Raw genomic sequence first — 13,259 nt, forward strand, 5'->3', positions numbered from 1 at the left:
GCAGACTCTGGGCAGGGTTTGTGCCTTGGTGGCAGCCCTGGAGCCCCTCAGCTCCCCTGGCTCTTCTCCCCCAGGCACAGCAAGCAGTGGTTCTTGCATCCTTCCATTGACACAGGCATGCTGAGCAGTGATAGTTTATTGGCAGCAGTAGTGGGTGGCTGTAAGGTGCATTCTGCCCAGCCATGGGCACAGCTCTGTGTGGGAAATGTCAATTTGGGGATGGAGGGGGGATGGTCTGGGGCTGCAGAGGAGCATCCTCAGCCCACTGGTACCTGCTCAAATTTCCTGCTGCTGTACCGCCGCTCCTTGTCCATGCAGCACAGCAGCACCCAGTCGCAGAGGAAGGAGCCCTGCAAGGTAGAAGAGCACAGTGAGGTCAGTGCAGGGCAATGGGCTGAGCCCCCACACCCCAGGACACTCACCAGTCCCACCGAGGTGAGCGCAGTGGCCAACGTGATGACCGTGGGGATCAGGCTGAACTTCCCTGCCTGGCCTTGCACAATCACATCCACACGGATCCCATAGGCCTTGGTCAGCACCCGTGTGCAGGTCCCGTTCCAGCTGTAATACTTGGCAAACCTGGAGGGCATGCAGACTCAGGTGTGAGGGCTGGAGGAAGACACGAGGACGCTGAGGGGATGGGGCTGTCACCTGTAGTTGTAGCCTGGTGATGCCAAAGTCCCTTTGGGGTCGAGGCGACGGAAGGAGTAGCGCGGGTTGCACTCGGTGTCAGGCAGATCCAGGTTGCAGTCCCAGCTGATGATGACACCAATCACCCCACCCTGCAGCAGGGCAGCAGAGCGTGTGCAGCATTAGCAGACTGCAGGCACAGCAGCCCCAGGACGTGGCATCCCTAGGGCAAGGAGCTTCCCAGAAGAGCCACAAGGGAGGGACCCACAATACTGGGGGATGCTGGGGTGAGGCTGCCCTTTGCACTGCACCTTCTCAGCCAGCACTGCAAAGTCCTCGCCTGCCTGCTCAGCCAGGAAGCCCAGCCTGAAGATGGGGCAGTACAGCGCGGAGGTGGCATTGAAGGTGCAGCTCTTCAGGTAGTGGCTCTCAGCAGCCTGAATGTTGGCCCTGGGGAGAGCAAGGCAGGGAGCTGTGAATCAGGGGAGGGGGTAGGACTGCTGCCGGAGCGTCTGCAGAGGTCCCAGCAGGGATTTGCTGTGCCATGCAGCATCTCTGCTGCTGCTGTTGCCACAAGGGCTGCTGCCTGGATCCCAACCATCAGCCCTGGAACCTGCAGTGCTCACTTGGAGAAGCCGAAGCGGGGGAATCGGATGTGGTTCTTGATGAGGATGGTGAACTGTGCTGCCATCTCCGCCAGGGACTCGCTGGGAACAGAGAAGTGAGCACAGAACACAGCAGCTCCCATCCAGCCTCACAATAGGGACACTGCTGCTCCTTATCAGGCATCCCCAGGTGGGGGCTGTGCACAACCCCTGCCAGCACGCTACCTGTACCCGCTGCTGCCTCCATGGAGAGGGCACCAGGCCAGAACCTCACAGCTCCTCCCATTGCTCCCAGGCACGCAGCGCCCCGTCCTCACACCTGCAGGGTAGGGGACAGGCACTCAGCATTGGGTCCTGCCTGAGGAGGGGCAATGGGCTGTGCCTCCTGGACTCACCATGGTGGGATGCATCCATGGCCCCAGGGACACAGTCCTGCTCTGAGTGGCATGGAGCGCTGGGACCCTGCAGGGGGTGGGGATTGGGATGGCAATGGGGTTGGGATGGGAATCAAGAAGGAGATGGATGGGGATGAGATGGGAATAGAGGAGGAGATGGATGGGGATGGGATGGGGATGGGTTTTGGGATTGGGATGGTGTTGTGGATGGGGTGGGAAAAGAGAAGGAGATGAATGGGGATGGGAATGGCAATAGGGATGGTTGGGTGGGCGCACAGCCGTTCACCTCCTCCTATGGGGAGCAGCTGTGCTCACTGGTGCCCCCCCCACCCCCCTCAGTTGCCAAGCACCGCTTGGTCCCCGCATAGCACCCTGCCCTGTGCCCCCCGTGCTCACCTCATGGCACGTCCCCATGGCCTGGGCAGCGCTCACCTCCACCCGTGTGAGGATGCTGAAGCTGCTCCCACCCTACAGAGCAGCCCAGGGAGAGGACAGCGCTCACAGCACAGCCAGGAGGAGCCGAGCATCACCGGGGCAGCAGAGTGAGAGCTCACCTCGGGGGGGGCCACGTACTCCCCAACATCCCAGACCTTGCTGGGTGACTGCGTCACGCCCTTGACTTTGGTGATGACGGAGCTCTCCGGACCCGTTTCTCGCTCCTGGTAGCCCTTCTGTACGATGAACACATACCTGCGGGGATCGGGACAGGGACAAAGACAGAGACAGGTATCAGAGCTGCCAGCACAGCGAAGCGCAGAGTCAGATAAGATCAGTTCCTACCCCATCCCATCCCACTCACCCGATGAAGTAGAGCAGCACCAGGAGCTGCAACGCCCGATACGCGGTGCCGAGGAGCCCGTCCCTCACCACCACCACCTGCGGACTGGAATAGCTGCTCACCGCCCTCCGGCAGCCCGGCCCCATCACCGCTGCGCTCCGCCCGGCACGGCCCGACCCCGCAGCGCTCCCTGCGGGCTGCGGGATGGCTGCGGATGGAGGCTCGGCTGCACATGGCGCAGATCCGTCGGCGCGGAGCTGAGCCGGGAAAGGCAGCAGAGCGTGTTGCAGCCCGTGGTTGTACCCGAGGGTTAATGATTCACGGCACGGTGGGAGAGCCCAAAAGCACATCGGTGTAACAGTCAGCGGTGATGGTTGTGCAACAGTCGGACGCAACACACCCAGCGTTAAGCAAACCCGGGATTTTGTTTCCTGGTGAGCTGCTCACCTCCCGGAACGGTGAGGGCACAGCGCAGCGTTGGTCCTTCCCAGCAGGAGGAGGGGATGAGCTCAGAACACCCGTGCTGCGTTTCCCAAAATCCGAAGGTGCAACAGAGGTGCAACAAATGAGCACCTCCCGGGAACACCGAAGTTTGACCGGAGATGCAGAAAGCGATGGGAATTCCCACCGCACACCCTCCTGCAGGAACACGAGTGGGTTCGGGTGCCTTTACCCGTGCTCTGCTCGTGCCTCGGGGCTCTGATTCCCCTCTGGCAGCAAAACAAGGGCGGGGCCACGGGCCGTACCGCCAGCACAGGACGCGGCCGCTCAGCTGTCCCCACACGGCCCCCAGCACAGTGCCACCTCCCCGGCCCGGGCAGCCCATTGGGATGCACTGGGCGCAGACAAGCGTTCGGCCCCGTGCCGGCCTTGGCCACGGCCTTGGCCACGTCAGCGGAGCCGGGAGCCCGACGGGAGCGACGCGTGGGGCCGCGGGGTGAAGGGCAGAGCGGTGGCGGCCGCGGTGCCGTTATCTCCCAGACGAAGCCAAACTCGGTGCTCCCTGGCGCGCTCACGGTTGGCCGTGCGAGCACAGCCTGGGCACGGGGCGCCGGCTGCACGTGAGGAGGTCAGGGGACGCGCAGCCCCCCCCGGGCCCGTCGCGGAGCCGGGTCCCCCCAACCGCTCGGCGACCCCGCGGGCGCCGTGTGGCGGCCGCAGGACTTTTGTGACTCAGAGGGCAGCGCGGGGCCGTCGTGGCACGGCGGACTCTGCCCCCCGCGTGCCACCGCGGAGCCCCGACGGAGGGCGGCGATGCTCCGCGCGGCGCCCCCCCGCCTCCCGCAGTCCCGGCCCCGCGCCGAGCGCCGCGCGCACGCAGCCGCCCCGCACAGGGACGCGCCACGCGGGGGGGCTCCCGCGCTCCGGGCGGGGAGGGGCGGGGCCGAGCGCGGCGCGGACCAATCGGAGCGCGGAGCGCCGGCGGCGGCGCGGGCTTAAAGGCGGCGGCGGAGACGGGGGGCGCGCGCGGGATGTGGGCGCGCGCGGTGCTGGCGGGAGCGGCGCTGCTGGCCGCCGCGTGCGCGCGCGCCTGGCCCGGCGGAGCGGTGTGCGCGCGTCGGGTGGCGGCGGGCGGCGCGCGCTACGCGGCCTTCCTGAGCGCGGGGCCGGGGCCGCCCGCGTTGGTGGAGGGCGCGTGGGGCGGGCGCGGAAAGCTGCGGGGCTGCTGGGCGCGGCGGGACCCCCGCGCGATCCGCGCCTTCCTCGCCTCCTGCGCCCGCCGCCCGTCCGCCGCTCCCGCGCCCGCGCTGCGCCGGGACGTGGCCGCGCTCTGGAGGCGGCGGGCGGCGTGCGCAGAGCCGACGCCGCACCGCGGGAACCGGAGGCGGAGGAGGGGTTGGACGGTGCCGGGGACGCTGTGGTGCGGGGCCGGGGATTCGGCCGGGAACTCCTCCGAGCTGGGTACGGGCCGGGGCGCCGTGCGGGGCCGCGCGGGGCGGGGCGGGCACTGAACGTCGCCGCCCGCAGGTCTGTTCCGCGGCCCCGACCGCTGCTGCCGGGAGCACGATCGGTGCGGGACGCAGATCGAGGCGCTGCAGTTCGACTTCGGCATCCGCAATTACCGCCCGCACACCGTCAGCCACTGCGACTGCGACGCCGCGTTCCGCCGCTGCCTGCGGGCTCTCAACGACACCATCTCCGACCTCATCGGCGTCACCTTCTTCGACCTCCTGGAGGTGCCGTGCTTCGTGCTGAGGCGCGCCGAGCAGTGCGTGCGCTGGCACTGGTGGGGCGGGTGAGTGCGGGGCCGCGGGAGCCGCGGGCTGCGGCCGTCGGGCGGGTCCTGATGCGGTGCCCGCAGCTGCGAGCGGTACGCGGTGGTGCCGGTGGCCACGATGGTGCGGCAGAGCCCCTACGGCACCGCGCCCGCTGCGGCCGTCGGGAGCTCCGCGTGCGGGACGCAGCCCGGAGCCGTCGGAGAGGCGGAGCGGTGTGAGACCGGGCCGGGGAGCGCCGCGGGAGGACGGAGGGGTGAGTGCCGGATGGGGACCCGAGAGGGCGTCCCCGGGCCGAGCGCTTTCGGTCCGATCGCCGCTCTCTGCCCTCAGGGCTGGGGAGGCTGTGCAGAGCCTATCGGCACCTGGATCGCTGCGAGCACCGCATCGCGCCCCGCGAGACGAAGTACGGGCTGCGGAACGGCGGTGCGCGGACGCTCTTCCACTGCAACTGCACCCGCAGGTGTGTGCCGTGGGGCGGCCCTTCCGTCCCTCCGTCCGTCATCGCTCAGAGCGGGGCTGGAGAGGGGGGACGGGCGGGGTGCTGAGAGCTGCCTCGCTGTCCCCGCAGACTGGTGCGGTCCCTGCGCAGGACGAAGGGCTCCGGGGGCGCGGAGCCGCCGCTCCTGGCGGAGAGCATCGCCGCGCGCTGCTTCGTGTTGGAACCGCAGGTCGAGTGCGGAGCGGAGCTCCGGAGTGGGTGAGTGCGGAGGGAACGGGGAAGGGCCGGAGCTGGCGGTGCTTGGTTCGCCGCAACGCTCTCTGTTCTGTTCCTCCAGCAGCTGTGACGCCGCGGCACGGGCCGTGCTGGCACCCGCACGGCACCTGAGGATCACGCTGCGGCGCCGCGGTGCTGAACGTCGGGAGTGGAACGAGCAGGAGGGCGGCGGTGATGCTCTGTACGAACGGTGCCGGCGGGTGGCCCTGGAGCAGGGGATGGGAGCCCCGCAGCACCTCGCGCCCCGCTGAGCCCCAGCGGATGGGCTGTACCGTGCGTGGGGAGGAGCTGCGCTGCGGGGCGGAGCTGCTCTATGTCGGGTCCTTGAGAGAAAGGATGGCACCGAGAGTGGCTGCTGGCGTGACTGCGTGGGGCAGGAAAGGGGTGGAGGAGGCTCAGCTGCCACCCCCAGGAGCTGTGGCTGCCATCAAAGCAAAGGGAAAGGAGAGGGGGCAGGAAAAAGCGATCGCCACCCGGCCCCTGAAGGATGCTGCGGGCGTGGGAGCCCCGGGCAGGACGGTGCCAGGATCCCCACCCCCGGTTTTGCCCCTGCAGCAGGAGGGGCTGGGGCGAGCCAGGTTCCTCCCCGAGCTCTAGAGGTGGGAGCACAGTGCCGTGCCTCTGAGGGTCAGTGCCTGCGTGTGGCACAAGGCAAATAAAGGGCAGAGTGACACGGTGCGTGGTGCTGGGGTCCCTGCATTCCCCACGGCCCCCACCCTGCAATAAGCACAGTGCAGCTGGGGCAGGCGGGATGCTTTATTTTGTTGCTCACACTATGTCCAAGCCCGAGGCACAGTGGTAAGGGCAGGAAAGAAGCAAGCTCCCATCTGCAGGGCGCCCGCAGCAGTGCTGTGCCCCGGGGGGAGGGGGCAAACATCCTCACTTGCAGCACCATCCCTGGCCCCCAGCACCCCCCAGCCCCCTCACCTGCCCTAGGACTGAGTGGCCCGCAGTTCTGACACACACGAAGGGATCCCTCACCACCACCCCCTCCCCTGTGCCCCCTTTGCAGCCCCGGGAGGAGCAGGGCAGGCAGGCAGCGGGGGTGCAGGGGTGATTCACTGCAATAAATAAGGGAGAGGGATGGCTCACAGCAGGGACGTGGCACGGGAAAGCACACAGCAAGCGCACTACGGCGAGGAGGGAGGAGGGCACAGCCTCAGCGCCCCATGGGGCAGCTGTAACCATCCAGCTCCCGGGGGCTGCCCCCTTCCTTTGGGGAAGTGCTGCAAGGAGGGCTGGTAGGGCTCATCCTGCGACAGGGATAGCCCTGGTCTGCACTCTCCCTCCGTCGGCCCATGGCTTGGTCAATGGTTTCCAGGCGGAGTGCAGGCAGCAGGCCCAGGTTCCTAGGGTCAGCCCTGGCCAGAGGGTTGTCAACAGCAGCACGCCGGGCAACACATGGCTCCCGCACAGTCTGGTAGAAGGAACCTGGGCTGCCCTCCTGGCTGTTGGCCACCTGCCCCGATTCCTTGGCTTTGGATCCACGGCGTGCCAGCTCCATCTGGGGCAGGTGGATGGCAGGGATGTCCCCGGTGAGGGCACGGCGGCTCTGGGGTGAGGGGCTGCGGCTGGTGCCCCGGTCACGGCTCGATGGGCGCAGGATGAGACCCTGGAACTTGGCCAGGCTGGGGCTGCGGCTCCGGTGCCGCTTCATCTTGCCCGGGCTGGGGCTGCGGGATTTGGGAGCCAGCAGGACAAGAGTGCTGTCATCCTCCTCCTCTGAGCTGCTGCCCGAGCTGTCCGTAGGGCTGCTGCCCTCCTCGGATCTAGGCAGGGAGATCTGCACCACACATCAGCATTGAGCCCTGACCCACACAGGGTGCTGTGGGGCATTGCAGCAGGACGCCCTGCCCTGCTGAAACCTCCCTCCCCCCACCCTTCACCTCGAGCCATTGCTGACCTGGAATGGCTCTGTCACACCCACGATGCTGCTGGAGGTGTTGCTGTAGTAGCCAAGGATGTACTCTCCCTTCCCTTTGGGCAGCGCTTCCTCTGAGAACATCACCTGCAGCAGATATGCACAGGGCTGAGCACAGGGCTGTTCCCCCAGCCACCCATAGGTGGGCCTGCACTCTGCTCGGTGCCATCCAAAGGCCCAGAGGCTGCTGCTGCCTCACCCCATGGCCCTGACTCCCAGAGTTGCTCACCTGTGCACACAGCTGCTTCTCTACGCAGCGCTCTCCATCATCACTCCTGGCCCAAACATAGGACACATAGTCTTTAGGATGCCGAAAACCCACCTGTAGAAGAAGGGAGTTGAGCTGGTGCTGTTGCTCCTCTCTCAGCCCCAGCAATAGCTTCGGGTCATATGGAACCCACAGAGTGGGAGAAAGAGAAGTGCTGGATCCACAGTGCAATGTGGCCTTCCCAGAATGGGAGAGCCCACACTCAGGCCATTCATCAGCACCTGTGGCAGTGGGCAGCCACAGAGGGGATCAAATCACACTGCCAAGGACCCCAGCCCCTACCCGGTAGAGGCCAATCCAGTCCCAGGAGCTCCGGTGAAAGCCAGCAGCCATCTTGTACTTGACAACTGCTTGCTCAGGCCTGATCCACTCATCAGCCACAAAGATCTCCACCGGGAGCTTATCTGCCTTGGAAGCAAACTGACAGAGACATGCAGATGGTGGGTAAGAGCAGGTGGGAACAGAACCCCCACTATCCCCAGCCGTAGTGGCGAGATAGCAGTCCTATCTAGCAAAGAAAGAAAGCCACACACAGGGCACACATTCACCCAGCACAGCTGTGGCCAGCAGCCCTGGCAGGTGCTCACCTGCACAGCAAAGATGGCAGCTACAGGCTTGTGGTCGCTGACCATGTACTCCATGTGGCTGCAGTAGCAGAGCTGGCTCACCGACAGCACACCCCGGCTGGGCCGGCGCCCGCCCGCACCAGAGCTGGGAGATTTGATCTTCCAAAGGATGCGGTCAGTCCAGGCGGGTTTTCGCTTCTTGGCACTGCAGGGCACAGAGGGGCATCTCTTGCCTGGCAGGGGGGCAGTGGGCTCCACCCCAACCTGCCTCCCCCTGGCACTACGGAGCACGCAGGCAGGGGATGCGGCTCGTCTCGGCGCACAGCTCAGTGCAGCTGCAGGGACAGACCTGCACTGGCACCAGCACAATGGCTGTGTCCCAGCCCACTGCCCTCAGCCCACAGCCCTCCCTCCGAGACCCCCCCCCAAAAACCTCAGCCGTGCCACCCACCCCCAGCATGCACTCCGCTGCCCTACCTGCTGTCGTACTTGTTGGTGCCCACATCAAACTTGAATGTGGGGGGGAAGTTGAGGGGTCCCTCCTGAAAGCCGCTCAGGACCGGCCAGGTGCTTTTGGCAATGTTTAGCTGTAGGAAGGAGAGCAGCAAGGCTCCATGGCCCCAGCTCTTCCCAACACTCCCAGAAAGGAACTGCTGATGTGCACAGCTCCAATGGAAAATACCCTGAGAGAACGCTGCCTGCCACTCCTCAAGGAGCTGGAAGAGCCTGTGCCCTTTGTGCCAAGTGGCATGCAGCTGCATGGGCACTGCTGGTAAGTGCCCAAGAACACCTGGCAGTGAACCTGGCCCACTCACCTGGTCCTTCTCCCAGAGCTGGCTAAGGATGTTGCTGTCAATGGCATATTTGACGAAGCGGATGTCGAGGCTCTCAATGCGGAAATTGAGGTCCCCAAACCAGAAGACGAGGCTGCGGGCAGGAGGGCAGTGAGCAGCAGGGCCCAGGCATCAGCACCAGCAGGGTAGGAACCAGTCCCAACCCTTGAGGGTGCCAGGAACTGCAGCAGGTCTGGATGTGCCCCAGGAGCAAACAAGGGCTCCTTTTAACACTTATTGCACTGCATCTCACTGGACCAAGGGACAGCTCTGCAGCTCTGCCATCCACACCCCACCTCCAAGCTGTGCTCGGATTCAGATGCCAGATCCAAACCCCTGTCAAGGCACAGGGCTGGTCCCACAGCATCGGCACAGAGCAGTAGGCAAAACAGTGAGGTACTCACTCATGGTCCAGGATGCCACTGGCTGCCCTTCCCTCAAACTGCTGCATGTGCAGTATGGTGGCAAAGTCCTCCTTGCGCTGCTCCGCCTTCTCCAGGTGTGCTGGCAGGTGGCAGTTCAGGAAGCACACCATGTGCCCAAAGATGGAGAGACGGACGCTCACCCCTCCTTTGTTGCCCTGCCACAATTGGATGCTGTGAGACCCGAGGAAGGCAGGCCTCTCCACCCCCCCCCCCCCAGGACCACACTCACCCAGTAGCCGCCCAGCCCTGTCCTAGTGCAGTCTGTCTGGATGTCCTGCAGGAAGGGGAGGTGGTAGTACTTGGCAAACACCAGCAGGATCACACCTTGCATCCGCACTGTGCTGACCTGGAACAGGAGCAGGGCTTGTAGCAGGATGGCAGCCACAGCACAACCCATAAGGGCAAGGACAGTTCCAGGCTAGAACAGCACCTTTTCTGCATGCCCGTCTTACAGATGGCTAAAGCAGCACATTTAGCTCAGAGATCCAGGCATACTTGCCTGGATTCCAACAACTGACCGAGATGAGCCCAGCAATGCTAGGACTTATGTACTCTGTCACTAGCTGTCTGGGGAGCTGAGCCTTGCCCTGGGATCTGCAGGCTGCTGTCAGAAACACAGGCTGGATCCTCTCCTCACCCTGGTGCAACACAGTGGGCAACAAGGTGTGTCCCCAGAGTACCACAGGGGAAGCCAAAAGCAACCAGAGAAGCAAGTAGAGTGGCAGAAGCCAGGCAGCATACTGCTAAAATGCCCTATTCACCTTCAGCTCAGCTTCCACACAATGCTCAGAGGGCTGCAGGGCATCACTCTAGCCAGGTCTTCTCCTGCACACCCTCCATCCCTCTCTACCCTGCCACTCTCCCCATGCCCCCCTGCTTGGCTGGCAGGCACAGAGGGGACACCAGCTGTCCAGCCCCTTTGGGACTGCCTTACCAACACAAAGTGGAAGGGGCTCAGGACATCCATGAAGAGCTCGCTCCACTGATCTGTGAACAGGGCGTCCTTCAGGCGTTTGTTTATCTTGGAGTTCACTTCCTGCAGCCTGGGAGGAGAAGGACAAAGTGCTTTGCAGAGCCTGTCTGATCCCAGATGGATCCCTCAGCCACAACAGGAAGGCACCTGCATCCCAGCCAGGGAGAGCTCCTTGGGCGAGGCACCCAACGACAGAGCTGCAAGGGCATTCCAAGGGAGGACTCTGGATTTAGAGCACAAACCAGCTACATCCTCGTGCTAGCGATGCTGGGTAGCAAGAGGCACAAGTGGCAATGAAGCTGCAATGCTTCGGCCCTCTAAGCAGGAGCAGTTCAGCTGCACAAGGCTGGGCAGCAGTCTAAAGTCTATCTCTAGGTGCAAGAGGGGCTTACAGGACATGTCAGTTGTATGGATGTCTGCAGAGAAGCCAGGTCCCACCAGTACTTCAGCACAGGGCGTCCGGATGCATCCTAGCCACCGAGCTCACAGCAGCAGCGACAGAAGGTTAACAGTGCTCCTCCCCACTCAGCAATTAGAGAACAGAGGGAAGGAGAGCATCCCCAGAGAACAGCAGAATCAGGAAATGCCTTGCCCGAAAATACTGAGTGCCCCAGGCACAAAGATACGGGTCAGAGGAAGGACATGGGCAGGCAGAGGCACTGTGGAGGCTGGGGCAGCTCACCAGCACAGGACACCGTGCCCTGGCCACAGCACAGCCCCAGCCAGTCCCTCACACCAAGCAACACCCCTGCCCTGATCCATGCAGGTAGGATCTGCCTATAAGGCTTAGGGGCCCCAACCAGGAGAGGGGCTCCAGCAGCCTCCTGCCAGAGGCAGAGCTCCTCCACTGTGCACACAGGGAGCTCCCAGAGCAGAAGCTGTACAACAGGCAGCACATCCGTGCTCTTGGCACAGATCTGCATGCTCCATGGCAATCCCTAAGGGTCTGGTTTTCCCTTAAATTCTGGCTCAGCTCGCCCGGCTGGCCACGCCAAGAAAGCCTCATCACACCAACTTGGGGCTGCCTTGCCAGCAGTTAAGTGTTGCCAGAGGCACGGAGCCAATCCAGCTGTGAGAGAACAGCAGATCTGTGCCCTTGAGGCTCACATACTACGGACAAGAGGTGAGATGAGGAAAATGCTTCCAGCAGAATCCAGCAGGCGAGTTAAAAGCCTCTCCAGATTTGACCCAGGCACCTCCTGAGGCCACACTCTGCTTGGCAAGCCAGCTATGGGCTGTGCAGGGGTTGATTCACAGCTATTTGCGACCTGAGGGTTTCAGCTCCTCTTAGTGATCCCATTTTTAAAAGAAGCTGATTTTCCATCACCTTTTATGACACCGTTCATTCATGATAGGCGTCCCTCCCTGCTCCTTATGCCTGAGGGTGGGCTGGAGAGGCACTCTCCCACTCTGAGCCCTCCAGGACTACATGGAAAATCCCTCAAACAGGGCCCTCCCCAGGGCAGGGGCCCTGCACCTCACTCTCTTACCCAATGGCGATCATGTCTGCATCATTCGTCTCGCCCGTGTTGAGATGCAACAGCGACGTCACATCACTGGGGGGCATGGCTGTGCCCACGTTCCAGGTGACCACTGTGATGCTTCAGAGGAATAAAGGAGAACAAGGTAACACTCGGGCTCAGAAGGGCTCCCTGTCCTCCAACCCGGACTCCCAAGGAGCCTGCCTGGGGCAGAACTTGCCGTAGCAGCTCAGCCAAAGGAGGACAACCCCAAATAACCGCTTCCCCACGCGGAGCTCATCCCTCTGATCCCACACACAGGGACTCGGGCCTCCCCCCGCCGCGTCCTGCCTGCAGCTGGGCAGTGCATCGCGTGACAGCAGTGTCCTTCAGAGCACACAGCCACCACCACCCGTCACAGCACATTAACGCCGCTACGCAGCGGGCGCCGGCAGCCCGCAGGCTGCTCCGCCGGCAACTCACAGGAGCCAATTTCAGCAGCGTGCCAGGGAAGGGCCACACCATTTTGAGAGCTCAGCGAGCTGCTGTCACCTCTAATTCCACCTACATCCATCCCCCAAAGCACCGCGCCGCGTCCCGAGGGTCCCTCAGCCCCAAACCTCTCCCACGCCAAGGCCATCGCAGGGGGATGAGAAGGGCAACCCCAGCCCACACAGAGGACTCAGCCACTGCTCCCCGCAGGCTCAGACCCCGCGCCCTCCCCCCATCGATGCAGAAGGGGTCCCGACCCCCACCGTGAGCTCACCGGAACGCCCCGTCCTCCACGGCCGTCCCCGCGCAGCCCAGGAGAGCATCAGAGGATCCGCCGGAGCTCGTAGGGCTGAGGGACGCCCCGCACCTCCCGAACAGGGGCAGCTCGTCGGGCTCCGGCTTGGCGAGAGCCACCGCCTTGCCCAGCCCGATGCGTCCGGCGGAAAGGAACTCGCTGGACACGGCTTTGGGCAGCCCCACAGCGCGGGGGGCCGCCCAGGCCGAGATGTGATCGCTGGACTCGGCTTTGGGCAGCGGCTTCCCGGGGACGCCGTGCTCCGCCGGGCCGAGCTCCGCGCCCAGCGCCGAGGCGCGGCCCGATGGGACGCCCGGTCCGAGGGGCAGCAGCGCGGGCACCGGGAGCGGCTCGGGCTGGGCCCTGCCCACGTCCAGCGCCAGGGGCTGCGCGGCCCGGCCCGGCGCCCGCTCGTCGGTCCGCCCGCAGCCGGGCTGCGCTCCATCGGGCGACGGGCGCGGAGAGAACGGCTCGAAGGCGGCGTCGGGTCGGGAGCTCCTCCGCGCGGCGGGCGGCGGGGCCGGGCCCTCGGGGCCGAAAGGGACGAGCAGCGCGGGGGGGGCGACGGCGGGCGAGGGGCTGCGCGGGGAGACGGGCCGCGAGCCCAGGACGGCCGGGCCCTGCTCCGCGCTGCCCCGCCGGCCCCGCTCCATCCCCCCGGCGCGGCCCCGCTCTCACCGTGCG

The 13,259-nt window shown here is 64.7% G+C and overlaps 3 protein-coding genes across 5 annotated transcripts; 1 reads left to right on the forward strand and 2 right to left on the reverse strand.

Moving 5' to 3' along the window:
- Nucleotides 1–103: 103 nt before the first annotated feature.
- P2RX2 (purinergic receptor P2X 2) lies at nt 104–3,518 on the reverse strand. Of its 2 annotated transcripts, XM_090152700.1 has the most exons (11): nt 3,155–3,518; nt 2,430–3,047; nt 2,185–2,320; nt 2,027–2,098; nt 1,631–1,697; nt 1,461–1,554; nt 1,257–1,337; nt 942–1,080; nt 652–782; nt 423–579; nt 104–350 (listed from the first exon to the last, which is right to left on the reverse strand). In XM_090152700.1, exons 2-11 carry the CDS (start codon nt 2,756–2,758, stop codon nt 258–260), a joined length of 1,299 nt encoding a protein of 432 aa, XP_090008826.1. In that variant the 5' UTR covers nt 2,759–3,047; nt 3,155–3,518; the 3' UTR covers nt 104–257. The 2 variants fall into 2 exon arrangements, with proteins under 2 accessions (XP_090008826.1, XP_031447924.2); XM_031592064.2 differs by having other exon boundaries at nt 2,430–3,518.
- Nucleotides 3,519–3,880: 362 nt separating this feature from the next.
- On the forward strand, nt 3,881–6,018 carry PLA2G3 (phospholipase A2 group III). Of its 2 annotated transcripts, none has more exons than XM_090120896.1 (6): nt 3,881–4,310; nt 4,377–4,644; nt 4,711–4,880; nt 4,958–5,087; nt 5,196–5,324; nt 5,404–6,018. In XM_090120896.1, exons 1-6 carry the CDS (start codon nt 3,881–3,883, stop codon nt 5,591–5,593), a joined length of 1,317 nt encoding a protein of 438 aa, XP_089977022.1. In that variant the 3' UTR covers nt 5,594–6,018. The 2 variants fall into 2 exon arrangements, with proteins under 2 accessions (XP_089977022.1, XP_089977023.1); XM_090120897.1 differs by having other exon boundaries at nt 5,407–6,018.
- A 66-nt stretch (nt 6,019–6,084) lies between these two features.
- On the reverse strand, nt 6,085–13,243 carry INPP5J (inositol polyphosphate-5-phosphatase J). The gene is made up of 12 exons (XM_031592182.2): nt 12,555–13,243; nt 11,819–11,929; nt 10,290–10,398; nt 9,585–9,701; nt 9,335–9,510; nt 8,913–9,024; nt 8,575–8,684; nt 8,119–8,302; nt 7,814–7,951; nt 7,493–7,585; nt 7,246–7,350; nt 6,085–7,125 (listed from the first exon to the last, which is right to left on the reverse strand). The coding sequence occupies exons 1-12, from the start codon at nt 13,226–13,228 to the stop codon at nt 6,502–6,504; spliced, it is 2,553 nt and encodes an 850-aa protein (XP_031448042.1). The 5' UTR covers nt 13,229–13,243; the 3' UTR covers nt 6,085–6,501.
- Between the last annotated feature and the right edge of the window lie 16 nt (nt 13,244–13,259).

The sequence above is a fragment of the Phasianus colchicus genome, chromosome 18 (genome assembly GCF_987193195.1).
Source record: "Phasianus colchicus chromosome 18, bPhaCol1.hap1.1, whole genome shotgun sequence".
In the NCBI taxonomy this organism is placed as follows: Eukaryota; Metazoa; Chordata; class Aves; order Galliformes; family Phasianidae; genus Phasianus; species Phasianus colchicus.